The sequence below is a fragment of the Thermobia domestica genome, chromosome 16 (genome assembly GCF_964235325.1).
Source record: "Thermobia domestica chromosome 16, izTheDome1.hap1.1, whole genome shotgun sequence".
Lineage (NCBI taxonomy): Eukaryota > Metazoa > Arthropoda > Insecta > Zygentoma > Lepismatidae > Thermobia > Thermobia domestica.
Genome location: NC_137469.1, coordinates 109,786,179 through 109,810,297, shown reverse-complemented (window position 1 = coordinate 109,810,297; position 24,119 = coordinate 109,786,179). Strand labels below are relative to the sequence as shown.

At 32.9% G+C, this 24,119-nt stretch overlaps 1 protein-coding gene across 1 annotated transcript in view; it reads left to right on the top strand.

Moving 5' to 3' along the window:
* The window catches only part of LOC145673338 (uncharacterized), a 92,921-nt gene extending 71,533 nt beyond the window's left edge, over positions 1 to 21,388 (top strand). Inside the window, exon 8 of the mRNA XM_081742949.1 lies at positions 12,003 to 21,388. Coding sequence (XP_081599075.1) covers positions 12,003 to 12,106 — 104 coding nt within the window. The 3' untranslated portion in view covers positions 12,107 to 21,388. The remainder of the gene's footprint in view (positions 1 to 12,002) is intronic.
* The last annotated feature ends 2,731 nt before the right edge of the window (positions 21,389 to 24,119 follow it).

Sequence of the window (24,119 nt, the reverse complement as noted above, 5' to 3'; positions counted from 1 at the left end):
CTAATGGGTCCTCTTTCTGGGTGACGGTTATTATAATCATCAGCAACGACCTTTGTGCTTCACTTTCTTGACATCAAAATGATCTCAATGTGTGTTTTACGTGCGTCACAGCCATGTTATCTTAGTCATCTGAACGAAAACAAGAAAACAGTCATACCTTCGTTATGGTAAGTGATAAAGCAAAAACAAACACAGATTGAGTTCCTGAGAAAATTTCAGATGAGAACAAGGTATCATAACATATGGTTTCTATTTAAAAAAACAAAAGTGAATTCAAGATGGCGGCCATCGATATCACATGTCCTAAGTGTTTTTTTTACTACTACTACTAACCTACAGTGTTACTTTAGCAGTTCTTTTAAAATCCTGTCTTTTATTTGGATTTTTCCACAGTTTTGGTCTACCTTGTATATATATTTGCTGTAACAGTGATTGTGGTAAAGGTTTGTGGAACATAATTCCTGAGTAGTTCAATTTAATCTGTTGGGGGTTGTCTGTCGTCCCTTCCCGAGATTAAGGTGTACTAGTGTTATTTATTTTCTTGTTATAAGAAAACGTAATATTTTTTAACGAATTGTCTTAGAAAAGTACTTTACCGTAGGTATAAAAATTTATGTTAATGCAGATTTTTTTTTTTTCTTTCTCGTTACACCCCACGAAAGCCAATGACTGGCCAGATATCGTATGTTCAGTTTCGTAGTGTGTTCACGATAATGTTATTTTTAGATTTTTAATCTGATTTAATTACATTTTAATTCAAGAAGCTTCCCACTTGCTTTACGGTAAACATTGAAAATTCTATACCACCACCAATAAACGGATACGGGACTATGTTCCTAACCATCCGGACCCAACAGGAATATGTAGAAACTGGAAAAATTGTCAATGTCTTGTTCCGAACAGTAATCACAGCAAACCGAAGAATGTTTTACCGAACTTAAAAATTCCTTTATAGAAGTAACATGAGTTATATCCACGAGTTGCGAAGAACCATAAAAGTAATATCAGCATAAAATTTTAATAATTGAAATAGTGCAACAAAAGAAAGGTAAAGACCCTAATGATAGCTAGTTAAAAAGAATAAATGTTTTAGGTAGGATCGTAACTCATACACTTACTTGATTTCGAAGCCGATATCTGAATTTTCATTCTTTTCATAACCTATAGCGAATAAACATATATATTGCTTCATCCAAAGCGGTTTTGGAGCTCGAGTTTCTCTATCAGTGTAGACTACAAAAAGAGACGATGCCACTCTCATCTCTAAAGGTGTCAGTTTCTTCAAACTTTAGTCTAATCTCACCCTGCTTGTTGGGAGCTTGAAAGTTAGGGAAAGTGCGGAAAAGTGAATGGAATTAAAATGAATCGGGGAAATACTTCAACATATGCTAATCTTCAGGGAAATCTGCTATATTTCACGGATATTTTTTTTTAAAGTTACCTATAGAAGATTTGAAGAACATGTCAAGAATCAAGACATTCAAAAAGATGATGGTAGGAAAAAGGGGGAAAAAAAGAAAATTTTGTTTAGAAATAAAGAAAATTGTCTGTAGAAATAAAGAACAGCAAAGTTTGAGGAACACCGAAAATTATTGAACTTCAAACTTTAAAAGAAAAAGAACAGTACCAATATAAAATTCAAATACTACACAAGAAAAGCTAAATTAAATTTGTTGGTTGTAGATAATGAGAGATATAGGCCAAATTAACATATATACAGTAGAATGCCGATTATCCGAGCTAATATGGACCGGATCTACCTCGGATAAGCAAAAGGTCGGTTAACGCGGATGGATACATAGAAAATTTTGTATGTTATTATTGGTTATCAATTTTTATCTTTATTACTTTATTACAATGTAATAACTAACTAACTAACTATAACTCTATGGGCTATGGAACCCGGAGGTTCAATGCCGCGTTCACATAAGCTCTCCACTAGAAGTCAGTGGAGAGCTTTTTGGACGCGGCATTGAACCTCTGGGTTCCATAGGCCATAGAGTTAGAGTTAGTTAGTTGTTACATTATTTATTGTTACTGTATTTATATAATACAGTAAATAAAATGCGGTTAGATATTGATAGGTATATAAGTAAAATACTATAAAAATAAGGTACTATTTAGCATACACACATTTTTTTGAAAACTTTATCATAGTCTTCTGCTTCAAGCTGGCTCGATTTTGATCGCTATATTGCACAGAGGTCGCAACATCATAATGTCATCTACTGCCGTGTCATCTTGGTGTTCGATGTGGAGCTGAGCCTTCTCAAACTGATACTCAAGACTTGCAACAATTAAAGCTCACTTGCTAAAATGTTGCAACTTCGGGCGAGATTGTTATCTTTACGCAAGCTTTACTTAAGCCTTTTTTCTGAAACAAATGTCTGCAGACTGCTTGTCGTTCTAACGGGACTATATATATATATATATCTCGAAGTATTGTTCACCTATAACACTACACTTCTTGGATCTACTACGAATTGTTTTTATGCCAATTTCAAAGGACACCAAGTCTTAAGAGTCAATAATAGATTCTTTACATAGCGTCCTGATTGACAAAGCATGTGTTCACTAAAAAAAAGCATGCAGATGTTTACAGAAATGCTAGTAGGGGACAAATGTGATGAGTGTCGTGAATGAGACAGAACCTCAAACTTTAACTTTTTGGTTTTGTAGGATCACACGACAAACATATGGGCATGCATTATCATGGAGAAGAACCACACATTTTCTGTTGACGGGACAATCAATTTTTCATGAACTTCAATTTGTTGACAATAATATTATGTAATTAATGATTTCACCCACTACTAGAAAGTTGTAAAGAATTACTCACCTTTGGTTTCATCAAACTGTCACCATTATCTTCCTTAAGTTTATGTTTTAACTCTTGATCTGCATCCAACCATTGTGTTAAACGTCTACTGTTGCGTGTATCTGCTTTTCATCACATGTGATTAGACGAGTCAGAAAGAGACTTCTTTCTTTATTTTCTAATATACAGTGATATGTAGATCTCCAAGCGTTTCAGTTTGTGCCTTTCTGTCAATTCGTGAGGAACACATTTGTCAAGCTTTTCTATCTTCCCAAGAGCTGCGGAGTGTCTGGAAACTTTGGCTATGTGTATTCCCACAGGGTTAGCTTCAACTGTGTCTTCAGGTCATCATCACAGAGAACGCTCTGAGATCTCCCTTAGTTTGTTTTGTAAAGCCATATCTGCTGAACAGAATTTATTAAACCAGCGTCTTACAGTGGATTTAGTAGCAGTATTTTTCCCAAAAGCACCATTTATATTTCGAGTTGCTTGGGCTGCAGGATGTCCAAGTTGAATTCATAACACATATGTGGGTTTCCATGTTTATACTTAATTTAGAATTTCTTCTATATTTAATGCCTAATCTGTAAAATAAATATATGATTAGATAAAGCAAAGAATAAAGTTGTATATAATAACGTGTGTTGAACTTGAAACTATACAATATATACTACAAAGAAAATCAGACAACACAAAAACGGACATTTCGTGTGGAACGACCTGATATTCCGAAAACAGGAAGTCTGGCTCTTAATAAGTATTTACAGTAAAAAAGAAGCTTATACTGTGCTTGGAAATAAAAAAAAAGAAGAGTTGGATATCTACGTGTTTTTTTTTTAATATCTACTCGTAACTATAAATGATAGTGTTTACGATGTTGCTGGTCAGGGAAAATTTACACACTCACTCGTGGAAATTCAGGTAAAGTCAAGGAAATCAATACAAAAATTTCAGTGTGAACCCTTTTTGAGCATAAGTAATGTTTTATCCCTTAACTGAGTATCACTTATAATCATTGTCAAAAGTTCGAGCACACTGCTGGTTTTTCAGAATTTTCCAAATAAAAGTCATTGTAAAATAAACAACGTTGTTCATGTAAGAATACAAAAGTGCGTGATTCTACTTACATTAAGACACATTTATTGAGGAAAACTGCTTTGCAGTAAACAGATAAATAACAAACAGACAATTAACGTCATACTTTGCCTAGTGATGCATCATTTTAACAACATCTGGTGGTGTTTGTACGAAACCTTGTTCATTACAACGAGCAATTGTGTATGTGCTATTCAATTATGTCTTATACAGGTAAAGTTGGGTGCGAATGTGTTTTATGTGATCGTGCTACTTTTACTCGTGTTAATTAATAAATTAGTGTAAAGAACGTGCAAATATTATAAAATGCGAAAGGAAAACTGTGAACTAAGTGTCGAATTACGTGATTAAATAATTATTTTAAGGTAATCAAGTTGGTGATTTAGTTAAATCAACAGAATAATGAAGAAAAGTGTGTATCACAACATTAGTGAGGCATGCAATTCCATTAGAACGTGAATTTTGGGCCGTAACTTTGTACTATAATAGGATAACAATCCCAGACAATCTTCCATGTTATGCAGTAATTATTTGCAAAACAAAGAAGAGGCTCACATAATAAGAAAAATGGAATAGCCGCCACAGTCTCAGGATTTACCATCCATCGAGCTCTTGTAGAATGAACTTCACATGAGTCAGTGAACATATGCCACCGAACAATAAAGATCTTTGGAAGGTGTTGCAAAGCTGTTGGAGTCGCATAGCTTCGCAAAAGTTGGATAAATTGATCAAACAAATGCTTTGGATTTATAAAATTCCTATCAAGACTAAGGATCAGTACTTCGATGAACGCAAACTTTCTCAATAAATTTGTTTGAATGGAAACATTACCGTGTATTTTCGTTTCCTTATATGATCAATGATGTTTATTTTGCAAAACAAATCCAACAAACAAGGATTTTGTTTGGAAAATTCTGAAAGATCAATAGTATGCTCAGACTTTTGACAAAGAGTGTATCTTGAGTCCCTTACCTTGTGCCAGTCGGTAACTCCTGCAGCTACTCGTGAATTTGATTTTGATTACCTGTAAAATGTAAACAAGGTAGGAGGGATAAGTTTCCTTGGGTTTCAGTGAGACATTCTGACAAGGTTAATTTGAGTGATTTTGAACCCAAGATGCCCAAACTTGCGAATTCTGCTCTCTTACCCAATAAATGAGTGGGAGCCCGTGTGATCACCTAGAAGTGGATAGCGGTTCAGATCGCGAGTACGAGACTTATTGAGAAGAGTGAATATTCCATTCCAAAGTTTAAGACCGTTAAGGAGATAAAGAAGGTACAAAATCACTACATTTTTCTGTTTTGTGGGAAAATAAAGTTTCATTTTACGTAGGGTTGCTATATTTCAAAAATGAAAATCTGGGCCGCTACTAAATTACGAGAATCTTTGAAATGCTTAAAACGAAAAGAAATGTTATACTAATTTACTTTCTTCTATTAGATAGAGTTGTTAAAGTATAACGTAATCACTTTTTTAGCCATTTAATAGGCTAGACCTTCTTTTCCCAAGTTGAGCAAACGTAAACATATGATATATACCCTCCTCCTGGTAAGCTTTTTTTTTTTTTTTTTTTTTTTTTTTTTTTTTTTTTTTTTAATTTCTCAGGGTCTGTTATGTTTTGTGGCTTTCAAAGTATGGTTAGCTCTATTTTCCTTTCACACGCTTTGTTTGTTCGTGGTTTTTTAGAACGGTTAATTCATTGGCAATATGTTCTACTCCAGCATTTTCCCATTGTTGTCTGTTCGGTTTTATTAATTGAAACGGTATATTTTTCTTCTTGAAAGGTCAGCGGAAAATTAGCAAAAATATCGGTCAGGGATTATTCATTAAAATATTTCAGAAGCAAGATGCAGATTGAAACAGAGTGCTAAAGATAACAATAATATTAAGCAGTAAAACCTTTTGTCCCTGGCCCAATGAAACGAGTGCTTCATTCATTGTCAAAGTAGTTAAATCGTGAACTTCGTTAAATCCATGTTTTATGTATTTAATTAGTTTTTCTTTCAACTTTTAAATTGCCATATTCAGAAGTTGAAGAGAGTAATTATATACGGAATCCTATATATATATAAACTATAATATTCCCTTCCTTTCTTCTTCGCTGAAATCCAGGATATGTAAGCGTCCCGAGAAATATTTTCGGAACATCGGGACAAATCTCGATTACGTGAAGGTCCCGTACTTTCCGGGACGAATGGCAACCCTAATTTTCCTCCATTATATTGTGAAAATTGTTTGAGGTTTTTATAATCATATAAGGAATACAAGAATTCATCTGTTATCTATCAATCAAAGTGTGTGAAGAATTAACAGAAGATTTCTCGTGTGAATAATTTTAAATGTAATGTTTTATGTTGGATGTTTAAAGGAAAGGAAAATGTGTGTTTTTTTTGATTCAGTGGTGCATTATTCATATACCTTTCTACCAATGTAAAATGTAGCTAATAGGTATATCCCATTGACACGTAGGAAAGCAAAAGAAAAAGAAAATTAATACTGTTCTCATTTTGTAAAAAGATATTGCATTTGTGATTTTTTTTATGGGGTAAAATAAAGAATTAGGATTAAAAATAAAAGCACTGAGCACTCTTCTGGCGTTAAGGCCTAAAGTTTTATGTGAACATTAAACCAAGTTTAATGCCTTTACTCTTACTCCAACACATTCTTTTCACTCACCCCATCCCCGCAAAAGACTCTTTTTAGTGAATTTTATAAAACCATTGTGTTTAAAAGTTTATTTATTTAACTTTTTGTGATGTTACCCACGTTAAATCCCCTGAAAGAAAGGATTATGGTATTATGTGAGTATTTCGTTAATGATGGTCTACTTCAGTCGTCCCTTTCTGCAACAGTTTAGTGCTCAGTTATATTGGTTGGAACTGTTTAATAGTTGAGATTTTCATCGCAATATATCACCCTAAAATTAGCGAAAGCGCTTTCTGTGTATTCACAGACACCTAATAGCGCTTATTGAAACTACATTGTGGAAGGAACTTAGACATGCTAGATGATTAATTTATTTTACAATAAAATGATAACTTAGAGCGAAAGCTATGTGAAAATATTGTACTGTCGTCTGGTTTACCTATCTATGCAAAATTCGAGATTTCATATAAGTGTGGAAGTGCATAAGAACTACCGCTCATGCTAATAGCAAAAGTGCCCACTTTTAGATGAATCGCCAATTGCGTTTTTTAATACTAATTTGGAGACGCGGAATCGGATAAAACTGTTGTTAACGTATCCGTTCATTGGGTCACTTGAAAAATTGCCTTAATGTTGGAATATAAATCTTAGCTTATATCTCAGATACTATTGATCATAAAAAAGGGAAATCCTTTAATATATCATACTAAGAGCTTTACTTAATCTATGTACAAATACTTTTTCTTAATAACTGTACGCTTCTTTGTTAAGTGAATTAATTTAAAATATATGCGTATGAACACGTGTTTATAATTACCTGTCTGCAGGGGCGCCGGAACCGGGGGGGCAAGAGGGGCAGTTGCCCCTCCTGAAATTTTCAAAGGGGGCAAGATACTCGTTTTGCCCCCTCACTTTCAGACTAAAAACATCACACAACACTGATTATATGAACTAAATTTTGCTTTTTATAGTAATGTGAAAAAATTATCTATTCCAGATTCATCTTTCTCTTTGAAACAACTGACCGGGCGCTTTTTCTGCCCCCATGTTAGAGAGAAAGAGTTAGGAAAAAGAACTGAAAAATTTCTATTTCCATCGGTGTACATTCTCAAAACACTGTAAATTCTTTTAAAATTGTTGTTTAAGTAATCGTAAGTCTGGAATATGAAACGAGTCGTTGAGCGAGATTTTAAAGTTTGAAAAATATAACATTTTAAATGAATAACAGGATATTTAGGGCCTAAATACATTTTCCATAAAGTTAAATTAATGTTCTTACAAACAATATGCAGAGTGCAGTAAGTTTTATAGTGAAGAGGAAAAATGTATAAGGTAGGATTAATAATTCAGAGCATATGAAAAATGTGAACTCTATTGTCGTTCCGTTCGTTTAATCCTTTCACTACCATTTTTTCGGAGTGAGAAACATGAATATATGGCTATTTTAAGTGGTTTTCAAACGTATAAATATATATAAAAACATTTTCCACCGTTTCGTTTTTCGACTTGGGAAGGGTGGGATATTATGTATCCCTCTGATATTTTTACGTGGGACCTATATGTCCCAGTGGTATTAACATGAACGATCATCTTGTATTTTCAATTATGAAACGTACATTGTCAGAAAAACAATTGGGTCGTATTTATGATTACAAATATTTTACAAATATTTCGACATCCTTTTCCAAGTTACATGCAACCACTGCTTTATCACTAGCACATTGTTCCTCACTTTCATCTGTTCCATTATCACTTTCATTGTCCACGTTCACTTCCACTACTGTCTATTTGATAATGTTAATAAGAATTCTGTGAACCATTAGCAGGCTTCTCTTTACCAGTGGAACATCGATTCATAGCAATAAAATGTGGTAAATTACCAGGGGTCCTCTGAGAATGTATCGTGGGACACATATGTCCCAGTGGTAGTGAAAGGGTTAAGGTATGACACGTGTTTCAGCTCTCCTTTCAAACCAAGTTTGTAAACAAGAATAAGGAAGACAGTCACTGCTTATAATAACTAGTAGTGTTAGATATTTAGCTCGCAGTGGTCAAGCAATCAGTGGACATTTGCATAGTACGGGTAATTTGATGTCACTCCTGGCTGAAAGAAAAATGGATGTGCCTGTTCTCAATCAATGGATTAATCTACGGGATATCTGGCTTAGTGCTGATTGAAAGAATGAAATTTTAAAGATTATGGGACATGCAATATAGAGAGACTTGGTAGCAGAAGCTAAAGAGTCTCCATTTTATGCAATCATAGCCGACTCCACGACTGATATTTCAAAGAAAAAAGCAGTTGTCTCGGTGTGCACTGTATTGACTCTGATTCCTCAAACCCAACAAAATATTTATGGAAACGATCACCCCACATGGCACAAAATCGGAAACAGAATTCACGATCAAAGATATTCTAACGAAACTAACCTGAATGCAGAAAATATACGCGAACAGTGTCATGATCGTGCAGCTATCATGTCAGGACGAGTGAATAGTGTGCAGAAGATAACCTCGACTCAACATCCGAAAGCTGTATACATTCATTGCAATAATCATGCGTTAAATCTTCCATTTCAGGATGTAGCACGAAAATGCGAATTTTTGTGTGACGTGCGGGCCATAGTGAAAGACGTTTGAAACATCAACCTGGATTCTGTAAAACGATTGACAACATACGCACGCCGACATTGTTCTTGAACCCTGTAAAACTATCAACTAAGGTAATCCTAAACATTTGCTGCCTGTTTGTCCTACTCGCTGGTGTATTAGGCGAAAATCTCTAATCAGATTTCAATCTACTACAAACGAATTCAAATCACGTTGAAAAAAATCATCAGTAATACAAGTGGTCCAGATGATGGTCAAAAAGTAATTCTAAAAGGATATTTGAAAAGAATGAACAAATTCGGAATATTTTTTGTGATAGTCAGTATACGTGCTTTTGTACCTTGCGGACAACTGGCGAAAGTGCTTCAAAATTCTGATGCTTCTGCTTCTGGAGCTAAAGGAGCAGCAGCGATTCTATCTAGAGGATACTCTGAGAAACTTACGAACGGACAGTGCATTTGAAAACATCTATAAGGAAGCAAAGGAAAATGCAGACAGACTACACTTAAATTGCCCACTTCATCAAGATCAAACAGAACACCAATTAGGTTGGAGCAGACTGATAATCCTTCTATAGCAGCTACCCCAGAACCTGTATCAGATCTTCCAAAATTGTACTTAGAAATCACTGACTATTTTTGAATGAAGTACAGCGTCCTTTCAATCAGCCAGGCCTCAAACAACTCATAAAACTCTAGAAGATACTTTGTGAAGGAGCTATATGTGCTGGTGGGTCTCTCTCAAGAGATTATTTGAAGCAGGAATTGAGAGTTCATGCGTCGGATTTTAACCTGGATAGATTATGAGCTCAGCTCAGGTTGCTTCCACCTACTTTGATGACGACTGAGTCGCTGACGACCACCAGAATATTAAAAACTTTTAGTGATGAGACCTCAGTTGTTCGCAGCCTTCTAGACCAAGTTGTTCATCTAGGGACTTTCGTTCTCACTATGCCAGCTTCTTGAGCATTTGCGAAAGACCATTCAGCTATTTGCGTCGTCTAAAGACATATTTGAGGACGTCCATGACACAGGAAAGATTGACTCATCTGCTGTTGTTGCATATGTGTAGCGACCAGACTTAAACACCATTGCAAGAGAATTAATATCAAAGACAAGCGAAAGAAAAGATACTATTGGTCAATTTTGAAAAGGAATAAATGTAGAATTACGTAAGTGAAAATATTATGCGTATTATAACCAATTATTTAAATTACAAAATAGCACTTAAAATTCAATATAAACTTGAATTATTTCTTATTAATTGTGCCGCACTTTATTAGTGTGAAGTGAAGTGAATAAAATGAGATTAGGAAGACAGGTGAATATAATAACAAACTAGATATACTGAAGTAAGTGTAGTAAAAAATACAAATAACTCTGGATAATTGGTGTAATTGAATTTTCTGTATAAATTTTATGAAGTCTTTAGTCAAAATTCCATTTTTCCATTTCTGGTTCGAAGTCAAGTAGGTAGAAAACAAATATATTTTCTTATTTTTTACTTAATTATGTAGCCTGTTTTTTAATGTACAAGTTACTTTCTACTACAAGGTACTACAAAGTTTGTAGTTCTAAATAGCAATTTCTAATATTACAGTGTACTGCAACACCAGAACTGAATTTTTAAAAATATAATTTTAATTTCCTCGTTTCCAAGTGATTTAAGTAGCTTTAAGATTCGTTAATAGTGTCCGTGTGACTATGTCCAATACAGTTAAAAATATGTACCAGTATATAAAATGGTAAAATTTCTTTTACAAACAGTCATTGCGAGCAGTACCAATTTTACAATTTTACATGTTTTTAATTCTGATTTCAGTGGTTGAAAATTTCTGCACCACACCAAAATCCAGCAGAAGCTGACACGGGATTAATTAATCTAAAGATGTAAACTAAGATGCCTTAAATAGATGTAAATTTCACTCTCACGAAACTGTTTACAGCTTCATTATATTATTATTATTATTATAATTATTATTATTATTATTATTATTATTATTATTATTATTATTATTATTATTATTATTATTATTATTAACCAATCAAATCAAATTATTGTTACATTACAAATATATATTCGTATTATCTTACCTATGTTACATTCCCGTGTCTATTTTCAAGACAGCAGTTTGCCCCCCCAGCTGAAAAATACTTCCGACGCCACTGCCTGTCTGAAATATAATTGCATTTTCTTATTAAGTTTTTCAGGTTATAAGTTTGTTAATTAATATTTGCTAGTTATTTTGTAATTGTCACATCCGCACTTAAAAAAAAAAAAAAAAAAAATTGAGATATAAGCAAAGTTACATCTCGACTTTGAGGCCATTTTTCTCGTGATCCCATAGACGGATATGTTAACCAATAATCCCATTGGATTCTACGTTGTAAAATTGGTTTTCATAAGTGAAAATAGAAAAGTCTGTGGGCTCTTTTAACATTAGCATGAGCGATAGTTCTTTGAGTTGCAAGATTTGATTGTAACAAACAAATATAAAAATAACCTAATAAAAGCATTGTAAGTACATTAAAAGGAGAATATTTTTGTCGTCCCAATACGAAGAATCTGCAGCGAAACCACGATTTTCTGTTTAGCTATAATACGCAATCTTATAGACACAGTAAGACTATACCTATGATAAAATCACCAATATTATAGACTTTAATATACGGCTTTGCTTGCTGTTAATAACTCAATTTCGACCAAACCTGCAGAGAAGTCTGTTCGCCTTGGAACGGCAAATTTTACAATTATTGCATGTTTCTTTTGGCCGAGTCAAGTTGCGGCTTTATTCTTCTTAATTGTTGCATTAATTGAATAATATCTGTTACAGAACCGAATTTCCCACAACTGGTGGAACTACTTCACGTTCCTCTTCACACGCTGTTTAAGTCACATCGAAATAATGGAGCAGAGAACGGGACAACCAGATTGTAAAATAATATACATATTGAAGGAGGTACTTAGTAGACGCTGTTATTTCTTTCTATAATAGGACATACTATAGTGTCGTATGATTAAATGTTTTTTTTATGTAAGATTTTTCAGTGAGTATTGGAACGTACTTAATCATCCATGGCACTTAATATGTTTGGTGTTAGTTTATTTACGAAAAAAATACATTCACCAACATTCCAAAATTCTTACATTAATTGCAGTGAGGTATATTTTTGTAAGAAGCTTATGTAGAAATAAATAATATATGATGGATATTTTACAGCTTTAATTGGTTTTCATTAGATACAGAGAGGGAATTATAAAATTTCTGGATTAAAATAAAAAGTTAACATTATCTTCAAGGAATTAAAAACTTGTAATTTCATGCAGTACTTTGCATAATTTTGTGTTTCTTGCAAACGGTTACGTACCTTTGAAGCCTTTTTTGGGTTTCGTAGTGTAGAAATTGCATTTTGTTTGAAGTTTTCTGTACAGAAGAAGAGTAATTACGGGTTGATAAGTAATCATGAAGTAATTGCATTGTGTAATTTATAATGTTAGGAATGTAGTATTATTATTAGTAAGTATGTAAAGTAATACTTACTAGTTAATGTACTTTAAAAGCTGTTTACCGAAATGTATTGTTTTAAAATGTTCCCAGTGATTAAACATGTACATTGTTTTATTTTATTTTTTCCCAGTAGCTGCTATATTTTGTTTATATATTAAAATAAAGACAATATGTAAGATTCATATGAACTCAAAATTTTTATATTAATACACATTGAGTCTGTATGTTAGACGAAAATTGAAAATTGTTAATATTTCAGTGTAATTAGAAATATTAATATTTTCAATGTACGTATACTTAATTCTAGTTTTATTGCATTCAGATGCAAAACATAATAAATATCATAATGAAATTAAATAGGTTGCATAGTAACCGGTGTTTGTAGATAAATGTCTTAAATTTATAACGTGGATTATTTTCTGATATGTCTCTTTGCAGACAGTGATGGCTCGAGGGCTTATCGTAGAGTATCTTGTTTGTTTTTAGCTGGTTCAATGCGAGTTAGTTTGTTTAATGAGTCATAAGTATATGTACGAACTATTAAATATGTTTGGAATGTTAAATTATTGTGAGATCAGTATTGCATTCCTAATGTGTAGTTTTTGTTGTGTTGTAGGTGATTTGAAGAATTGAGCTTCCTTTTATTGTAGGATACGCTGTACATTTTCATAATTACTTTGAAATTAAATAAATACATAAGTTATATTGTCAGAATTTATGCTATAGATACATACAATGTAGATTTTTTTTTTTATATTTGTACAAATACAGAAACAAAAATTTTATATTGATCAGTTATGTATACATTTAGACGTAAAGTACAATTAAAATATTAACAAGTATCAAACATTTTTGGTGCAAAAAATTTAGAAAGTAATACGTAAGCATAGTAATACTTCGTAGTTCTGTTTTTGAAAGACATATCCAGAGATATAACCAATTATTCTCATTTCGTATCTATTTTTAATGAAACAAAGGCCGTCATATCATAATAGAAATATGATTAAATTCAAGTTATGGGAAGATAAAGGTAGTTGATATAATAAAGTGTACATTTAGTTTTTTTTTTTAAAAAAAAGACTGTGACATACAATTTCAAGTTTCACTTGTTTACAATATAGTAAGAACTCTTCTAATAAGTAGAATCTTTCGTAAAATGTAGATTTTTTAAATATAAAAATTACAATAATTGTACCTATAATTGTTAACGAACTTAGGTATTAACTCACGAAGTACCTTTAATCTAATAGAAAAAGTGAAATTTTGGTTAAGTATTACCCTGGCATTTTATATATTTGTATACTTCCTTTAGAAACATGTATACTGTAGGAGATTTCCGCTCATCTCATACCTATGAATCTAAACTGTAAGAATAAACCTTGAAGTACCCCCTTCTTTCATTTGTTTAACTCTATTCATTTTGTTTATCTTTTTTATCATGCTCACAAGTTGTATAAGATGTTTCACTATTACTTGGTATCAAAGGGTTCCTGAATACAGAACGTCTGCTTGCCTCTATGTTAGATATTAGTTTTGTTCTTATTAGGTCAAGATCTAAAGATACAATTATACTTAAGGAAATAACACATACTTCATATGCTTAAGAGAAGGAAATTCGTAAAAAGGCACTCATATAATGTTTCACTGAAATTTAAAAATGACTCGGATGAGTAATTACATGATCGAATTATACGCATACCTACAAGGTGTATCGTAAGATGTGGGACATACTTTCAGGGCAGGTCACCTATAAAACTATTAATAAACATAGATCCCAGAAATGCTTCATTTACAAGATAATGGGCATGAATGGTACAGTCATTTACAATTATATAGAAATAAAGTATTAAAATAGCAAAAAGAATAGCAGCTAATATGTAACATTCACGCAACGTGGTCCTCACTATATATCTATCAGTATAGCAAGCCAATACTATTTTTTATTTTACTGTATTTTATTTTATTTGGCATTTCATTGTGAATTGAAAAGGATAATAATAAACACTATGCATATGAAAAACATAATTATCATCAACGGAGAATCGTTCAAGAGCTCAGATGTCTTGTAAAAGCATACGATTCTAAGAATCCACTCTAAGACGATGGAGATTCAAAAAAAATTAAAGCAGATATTGTTATGTTGTAGATTTGTATTCCGATATTAAATATCCCGGTATCAGAATTCATTTTTAGGCATGTCGTGTACGTCTTAGTGTATTGTAAATTTAGATTACCGGTACTAAATAAAGGAAATTGAAGTACAGTATATATATGTTTGTACTGAATGGACAGTGCTGTTGTCATCTGGCAAGGACTACATTACGTGTGCCTGCTAAGTGTGTACATTATCTCTTATTATTATTATTGTTTCACCTTACTGCCTTGTTTCTAGTTACGTTTATGGTGTATATTCACAAGAATTTGTGGTTATTCCATCTTCAGCTACTCCTATCTTCTAAACGAAACTTTAGGATCTATATGTAATAAAGTTTTGCTTACTTGTGTACGTACCATCAGTCTCGAGTGAGTAACCCACATGCTTCGACATCCTTTCTAGTTCTTGTCTTATTCTATTTCTTGGGAATTTTGTGCAGATTCAGATCTAAAGAAATGGTGTCCTTAAAATTAATTCCACTCCCATAACTTCTCTGCACTCTGTGTATGCTTTCTTCTTAAGAGACCTAATCACTGCGAAATTAAAATACCGCTAATTCTACAGTAATTATGTGATATCTTCAAATAGATAAAAGATAATCGAAATGTGAAACAAGAGCGCGCTAAACAATATTATTTTTGCATAAGGTTCCGTTATCACGAGTCACCTAGTAGCTTTCCATTTGCAGCCATTTTTAAACGCGAAAATAAATGCCGATTTTCTAAATGGCTGGAAAGCGAAAGCAGATAAATGAATGGTGATCACAGTATCTCATGTAAAATAATATTGTCTAGCGAGCTCTTGTTCCACGTTTCGATTATCTTTTATCTATTTGAAGATATCACATAATTACTGTAAAATTAGAGGTATTTAAATTTCGCCGTGATGAGGCCTCTTAACAGAAAATTTGAAGGTAATGATAGAGGGTAGAACAGCTATCAGATGTCATTTCTCTATGGATTTGACGGAGCATAAAATTCGATGATACAAGAATCTTTATCAAAGTTTATTTTTCTTTCTTTCTTTCTTTCTTTCTTTGATTCGCTGTACAGAAGTCTTCACAATAAATAGTTGTCAGCTGTTTCTAGATACGGTTCTCTTCTAATGTAAGAACATAAGTAGAAATAGACAACAATTACCGTAGGGATCAAGATTTGATACTCCGAAGGCAGATACTGGCAAACATAATTTTAATATTAATCAATATTAACTCCTCATCCAATTTCAATTTTGCAAAAGAAAACCTATTAAAAGTTTGGTAAATACAAAAGTGTTATATAATATTGTAACACCTGAAGAAAATAGCGAACTTTAAAGGTCAGTGATTTCACTATAGTGCTCAATTCTTTAAAATCAATAGTTTCATAGATTTAACGAAGAATACTTGAGCCATGTGGTGAATATCAAAAATAGTTGTGATATTTGTTGATCGTACTTCAAGATTGTGGTACTGTTGTATATTATGGAGTGTGTTTACTTAACAATAAACAGTGATGGCAAATTAGCTCCCTCATCTAAACTTGTGAACGCAATTTCAACACTAAATATGTTTTATTAGTTACAACGGAATACTTTTGTGTTATATATAATAGCTCAAAAGAAAACCAATTATGTTATCTTTATAAAGAAGGTTTATCATATTATATCCGACCGATTTTCAAAACGTAGTTGCCTTATGAAATGTCATGCCGCAACACCAGCATAATGAACTATTGCCCGATATGGGAGTTTCCACTACAGTAGACTACATTGAAGCATAGACTAGGAATCCCATCCCATCCTATTCCTTCCTACAGGGTTTTCATACGCCAGTGAGGGCGATGTAGAAGTCGTTGTAACAGTACAATGGTTTGCAATCAGGTCTTTTGACATGGATGCCATGAAAGGGATTAACACGGATTCCCGTTTCCTGTTTCATATCATGATGAAACCGGAGGGTATGGATTGACACTTTTCCCACTTTGCTTTGTGGTGGACAAACACCGTGTGCGTGGGTTTTCTCGGGGTTCTCCCGTTTCCTCCCACTTTCTTCATTCCACCATTTCATTCATTACTCATCATCACCGTCTCCTTTAGCCTAACCGGCATAACCGTGAGACGTAAAACTCAAAATTTCATTTCATTTTTTTTCCCACTTTGGGGATTCGCATTTCTCTCTTCTTGGCGCCGTACAAACGAAAGACGTCTTTCCAAAAGATTTGAGTTACTGGAAATACGCAGCATTTACTTTCACGTTTTAGTTCACCTTGCGTACCTTCAACATCCCAGCATAACTCTATCCGGAAACAGTCACAATTTCTTGCAGGAAAATGTCTGTGCATTAACAGTAAAATTCTGCATGTCTCTTGCCAGGGATATCAAGGTACGTAATTGCCCGAATACTACAATTATGTATGAGATAAATGTAGACCTCATCCTGTACTGTAACAGTCGTCTTCCATTTTAATCCCTTCTGAAGTGTGTTTCGTAGTTTGCGTCAGTTTGTCTTATTTTCAGCTGTGGCGCGAGAAGGGGCTGCGGTTAACAGTGGGCTGCAGCAAGTGGTGGATTCCCTTGGCCTGCCAGTCGACGAATTTCGAAGACCCTAGGCGACAATTTAGTGATAACCTTGAACGGGCCCCGTTCGTTGACGTGTTTTTCTATTGGAGCCCCATTTGTGGTTGCCTGGTCACGATAATATCTTTAGCTGTGGTCACTCCGATAGTTAAACATCTTCCCGATACTATTTCGGTATTCAATTAACGAAAATGTACGTGGATAAAGAGCCATGGTGTACACTTCCCAATAACGGTTCTCTTTTTGTTGCATTTCACTAGCACCAATACAACACTTTGGAACCTGCAGCATGTGACACTAATACTGATAAACCGGTTTCAATTTTGTGACTTAACTACATATGTGAGAGCAGCTTTGCCAAATTGGTTCAGGATAAACCAATTAACCTTCTGTATTTACATTGTACTGCTACAAAATTAGGAACATTACAGTAGTCGTTGCTACTGTTTAATAGAACCCTTTACTAGACTCATGTCCTTGTATTCAGAGTTGTCGCCTGTCTTGAAATCATGGCGACTAATTTCAAAATTTAGAATTAGTTTTAAAACAAATCATTTGGTACCACATTCTGGATATATTAATTTTGCCGCACACTTCGTGATGCGACAAACTTTTGAAAGAATAAATAAAAATATTTCGGAAATTCCCCAATGGAGGCGCCCGAGAAATTTAATTCCCTTCATAATGGTGGTTCCTATTTTTCGACTTCAGAGTTTATTTGAGTCTTATTCCCTAAAATGATTCCATATCAGACCAAAATATCTCATGAGAAAAGTTAACTCAATTGAATTAAAGGTGCCCCCAGCAACCTCAAGCTTTGAATGCCTTTACAGTATATAATATGAGGCCAAAGTACTTTGTAAATGTGAGAAGACAATTGTGAATTAATAATCGTATATTATGAAAGCTATTGAATGATTAGAAATAATATGGAAATATCGCCAGATATGTGTTTGTGGTGAACAGGTACCCCAAAATGACATGTCACATTATCACCTTCCTATTAAAATTTTGAACCTGTATCCAAGATGATGGATTTCAAGATGGCCACCATGATAGTATATAGTAATAGTTGCGGTTACCCTTATGCAAGTTACCGTGTTACTTTCTCTAATAATTCCAAACTCACTAATACCTTGGCCTCAAATTGTGTACTGTAATGCATTCAAAACATGGAGTCGCGTGGGACACTATTCAATATTATTCAATTGAAATAATTTTTCTCTTATGATCTAATATAAAATATATATAAAAGTTTATAGCAGATTTATGAAGAGAATTAAAATTCTGAGTCACCTTCATTGGGGAAATAGAAGTTCCGTTGTATCAAGATTTCATTTATTTTCGGCAACCATTCAAATGTACTTGATACGCTTTTGTGCATCAAATAACTCTGTATAAGTGCATTTTACTCTGAGTTTCTATAAAGAAGTTCAGAACATTTTGGTAAGGCAAATCTGACCTGTAAGCTGTACGACTTTAATTGTGTAACATAATTTGAATAATTAGTATATCTTAAGAGAGTTTCCTATTCTTGTTGTTTCGTATTTCGCACACTACCACCGAACCTTCTTTCAAGAAAGTCAAATAATCATTCAGAAACATTTATTTTGGTTTGTATGTTTTCAGATTACTTTGTGTTATTTCTGCACGTATTATTTATGACCTCCTAGTCATTTTAATGAAAGATACTATTGTTTGTTGGATTTTAGCTTCGATGTAGTTTGTAAATATTGATTTTTTATTTTCTTTCTAGTCTTCTGATTTTTCATGTTATGCACCAGCGTCACAAATCACGTAGTGAAAAATTCCTAACATATCTTTCGATTCATAGACAATTGAGTAATTTACTTACTTTATTTATATATTTTTTCAATTGGAGTAACTAAGGAAACATTTTCGTTTAACATATAAATCTCCAGTGTGTCACATATATGAACATATTATCGACTCAGTTAGAAATCTTAGTTTTATGTAGTCAAGGAAAGTACTCATCATTCAATACAGGGCACGTAAATCTCTGTACGAAGGCTTAGTTTCGTTCTCTCTTCAAGTGATTTAATAGTACATCGTCTTGTTAGGAAGTACTGGTTGTGTAGTAAAATGACGAAACAACATGCGAATTGATATTGGCTTTATAATCTCAATATTTATATAGATATGTCTAATACACTAGCTTGGAGAAATATGAATATATATATTTATATAAGTGCCCAATATTGTGATAGAGAATATATTCTTCACAATGTTCTTATTGATGTGACTTCCACTTAGTAAAATACTAGCTAAAGTGCCCGACAAATAATGTTCTGAAAACAAGTCAAAAATTATGCTCACGTTTGCTGTATTTCTCTTTATATTACACGATGTCTTCCGTTTTACCATTTTATAATGTTATATTGTGGTTATAGGAGTTTAATCTTAATTACCCTATTTTTCTTCCTTCTATTGCAAAGAGAATATGGATGCTCCGCTGGCAATGTGCACTAACAACAGAGGGTAGTGATCATGCGACAGAAGTACTGTCTTCGATAATACGTCGTACCATTTGATGCAAATTGCTGAATCGTTTGCAAGCAGTTGCTGTATCTTGTACTGTTACTTCCCTTTTTCAGGTAGTCTTGGCCGCGGTTGCTCAATGGTAGAGCGTTCCCCTATGGTGCATAGGGTTCCTGGTTTGATCCCAGCTCACCCCAAATGGACTTTGTTGTGGACAAACACCATGTGCGGTGTTTCTTCAAGGTTCTCCTGCTTTGTCCCATTTGATTCCACCATCTTAGCAAACACGGCATAACCGTGTGACGTAAAACTGAAAGATGTCATTTCATTTTTCAAGGTCGTCTTCCAGCGTAAGCTGTTTGGAGCCTCAAATCAAGATTAGCATTACTTCTTCCTTGAAAGATTGCGTCTCGAATGTATTTTTCATTGATGATCTTTTGTTTCCTCTACACACTTTCTCTTGGGATTCTGGTTCGTAAAACGAATCCGTGTTTCATCTCCTGTGACTATTCTGCTCAAAGATTCGTCGCCTTGCTTGTTGTAACGGTTGAGTAAGTAGTGGAAGTTGACGTACGTTTTGCTCCTTCTTTGTGTCTCGCTTGTTCAGTCACTTTTAAACTTGTGTACCCATTCGTACACACTTCTACACGGTAAAGCACTGTCACCGCATTGTGTTGGATGTCTCCAAATGAATTTCAGCCTCTAACACACCCTTCAGACCAGAGAAATGAGGTATCCTCACTGCAATAGAAGATAGAAAAATAAAGTAAGATCAAACTCGCATAGCATTGCTGTAACATTATAACATTCGAGAGCAGAAGACAGTGTGAACACTCTAAAGAGACTTAGAGCGAAAATATTTTTTCTTCCTGTAATAACCCTAAATGAATCTTCCGAAAATCAAAACGCAGTTAAATAATTTTCTTTCACTGGACAATGGTAGCTTCATCTCACTTCATGATAATAGTTCTGTAAGAAAAAACATATAAATAACACTCACCCTTACTACATCTTTTGGTAAGCTCCCTGCAATCGAAGCGACGACAGTGACTAAGGTTTCATTGATGTATACTACATTTGAAGTTCTTTTATATTACAATATATGTATATCTTGCTTTATTATTATTATTATTATTATTATTATTATTATTATTATTATTATTATTATTATTATTATTATTATTATTGTTATAGAGTAGTAAAGCGTAGAAAGCAATAAACATTGTTGTGATAACAGGCAAGAGTTATCAGTGGGCAAAATCCGATTTTCTTTTTTATGACAATTCATTACTTTCGATACCACTCTAGTATATTTACCCATATACGAATATGTATAATACTACTCCAATAGTGTAAGAAAAAAGTATCGAAAAAGTATGTTCCTTTTAAGAAATTAGCTATTACAATAATAAACTCATTTATTCAACACTTTTAAAAGATGAATTTTATCTTTTAAATACACTTGTTTGTGCGTATATATATATATATATATATATATATATATATATATATATATATATATATATATATATATATATTTAAAAAAAAGCAGTCACTTTTTTTAAGATATGTCTGTTATGTAATGTCTAGATATTCAATAGTATCACGTTCAGTACATTATTCTATCGTTAAGTAAGTATATTATGTAATGTTGTGTGATAATTTGTTTGAGTATAGTGATGTTACTGTCTTCTTAACTTCATCCTAGTCTATGGTTATTTGCTTAAACTGATTGCTCAAATATTTAAATAAAATAGTCTGTGATTTTGGTATCTTTGTTTTGTAGCGAAAGGTGAAATCGTAAATTCATTTTTAAGAATTCTTTATATATATTGCTGTTGTTGTTGGTTTTACATTTCAATTACATAACTGTTAGCAAATATTAATGTTCCAGGCGACGTATCTAATTTTATTGTACATCAAAATTTATGGTAAGACAAATCTCCACACAATAATGACGAAGTTATACAAATAGGAAACATGGCTAGTAATAATAAAATGACTTACCTAATTAGTTTATGGATATGCGGTTAATTAAGCAGAACCTTAACCTTAACGAATGTTACTGCAGTAGAGACTAAGCTGACAGTAAAAATGCTCAAATATCTATTATTAAATATAATCACTGAGGTAGTTGCAGTAACACTCGTTAAACTTGATTTGTTTACGTTATTTCCCATTTGAAACGAAACGCAACAACGATTCAACTTGTTCAAGTATTACAATTGGAATTCCGTTGTGATTCTAGTACTTTTAATTCTGATTGTGAATCGATAGCATTTCAGTTCGTTGTGATTGAATTGTTCAGTCAATAGAAGGTTTTAATCCAAGCACCAACAGGATGCGCATTTTGTTTCACTTATGATACTTTTCACTGTTTATGATACTTTTCACGAAATTCATAATGATTGGATGTACTTCATTATTTTATTTCCTAGTGTTTTTAGTTGTCTAAAGCTCTAGTATACTTGTCTTGTATTCAAGAGATGGTGGATCTTAGTATCACCTGTTCAAAGCTTAGTTTTCTAAAAGACACTAGAAAGATACATTGAATCACAGCAGGTACTATTTAATCAGGTATAATATAATAAAAAGTAATAATTACCTTAGTTTAACTATAAATATTCACTTTCAGTAATAAATAATTTTTACTATAGAATTTCTGCTGTCTTGTAGTTTGAACACTACGACATTTTACTCCTGGTAACTTTAAAATTGACTATTAAAGGTACCGAAAAGAAGTTTCGTTCTAAAAAGGAGTTATGTTTAGCAGAAGGGGTCCAGAAGCACATAAAAACTACAAAATTTACAGAAGAAATGGATGATGCAAGTACTTAGACCTAATGTAACGTAACCAAATCTAACATAAGCTAACCAGACCTAACCTAAACTAATCTTAGTAGAAATAAGCGAAATTCTATATTTTTTTTGGAAAATTACGCTGGACCCCCTACACTAACATAAACTAACCTAACCTAACCTGAACAGAAATTGCCGAAATTGTAACGATTTTTAGAAAAAAATTGCTGGACCCCTTCTGCTAAACATAGGACAAAAGTAGAACCGTAAATTCCTCCTGAATTACCTTCAGTCGTTTCCAGTTGATTTGTTTTTCGAGTTCACGGAATAGGACTCAAAAACAAATTGATTACTTAAAAATAAATTGCACTATAACAAGATTTTAGAGGAATTACTGTCTATGAGCCTTCCCTTACCTTGACAATGCGTTCTCATTGCTTGATGTTTATTCACATATCTTACAGAAGTTATAATTTATTTCGATACGATGTTCATCTGCGTGTGACAGTGATGTCCAACATGCGTATTATTAGACAAAATAAAGTTCTTCTGTTTATACTCAACGGATCTTTACAGAAAATGGTGTAAAAAAAAAATAATAATAATTAATAATTTGGTCATATAAAAAGCTGACTAGTGTTAGATGTTAATCATGTAAAAATTATATATATATATATATATACTGTAAAAAAAATTTCTGCTGCCCTGAAATCTTACATCTTAACGAAAGAATATAGTTGCATGTTACTTAGGTAATATTTTTCTATCCAACAATGTATTTTGAAAATATTTTATGGTAGTTTTCTAGTCTTAACTGGAAATGAAATTTTCATTCATTATCTTCTAATAATTCATTTGAAATGTAACTTTAGTGGGAAAAGAAAACACTAATGTGACCTGGATTTCATATCTAGCGCCTGGCTTCATAGGAAAACTTTCATAGTATGCTAATTATTGCGTAATTCCTCTTATATATTTCACCATATCTAACATGATCTAGAATTGTAAAGCTTATTGTATATTCAACGAATAAAGCCCGAATAAATTATTCCCAACTGCATTTTTCTAGATACTTCAGAGACTTTTTTATTTCTAGCCTACTATTGGAAATTACGTTTGATAAACAATTGGCAAAGTGAAGTATTGTACTTAACAAAATTACTAGATCTCATTGTACAATAAGTCATTTAATAAAATAAAAATATTTTATTCAAATTTCACTTCCAGACTTCCTTCTCCTTGCCAACTCATGTGTACTTAATAAGTAGGGTGTTCTTCCTTGAGTTGTCATACATAATTTCCACTTAACTAAAGTATAAGGATGCATATAGAAATAGTGGTGAAAAAATTCGTCCGCATCAACCAAATAGTATTTCTTTTGTTTAAACAAAATCAAAGTATACACATTAAAAGCTATATTCGCAGTTATTTCA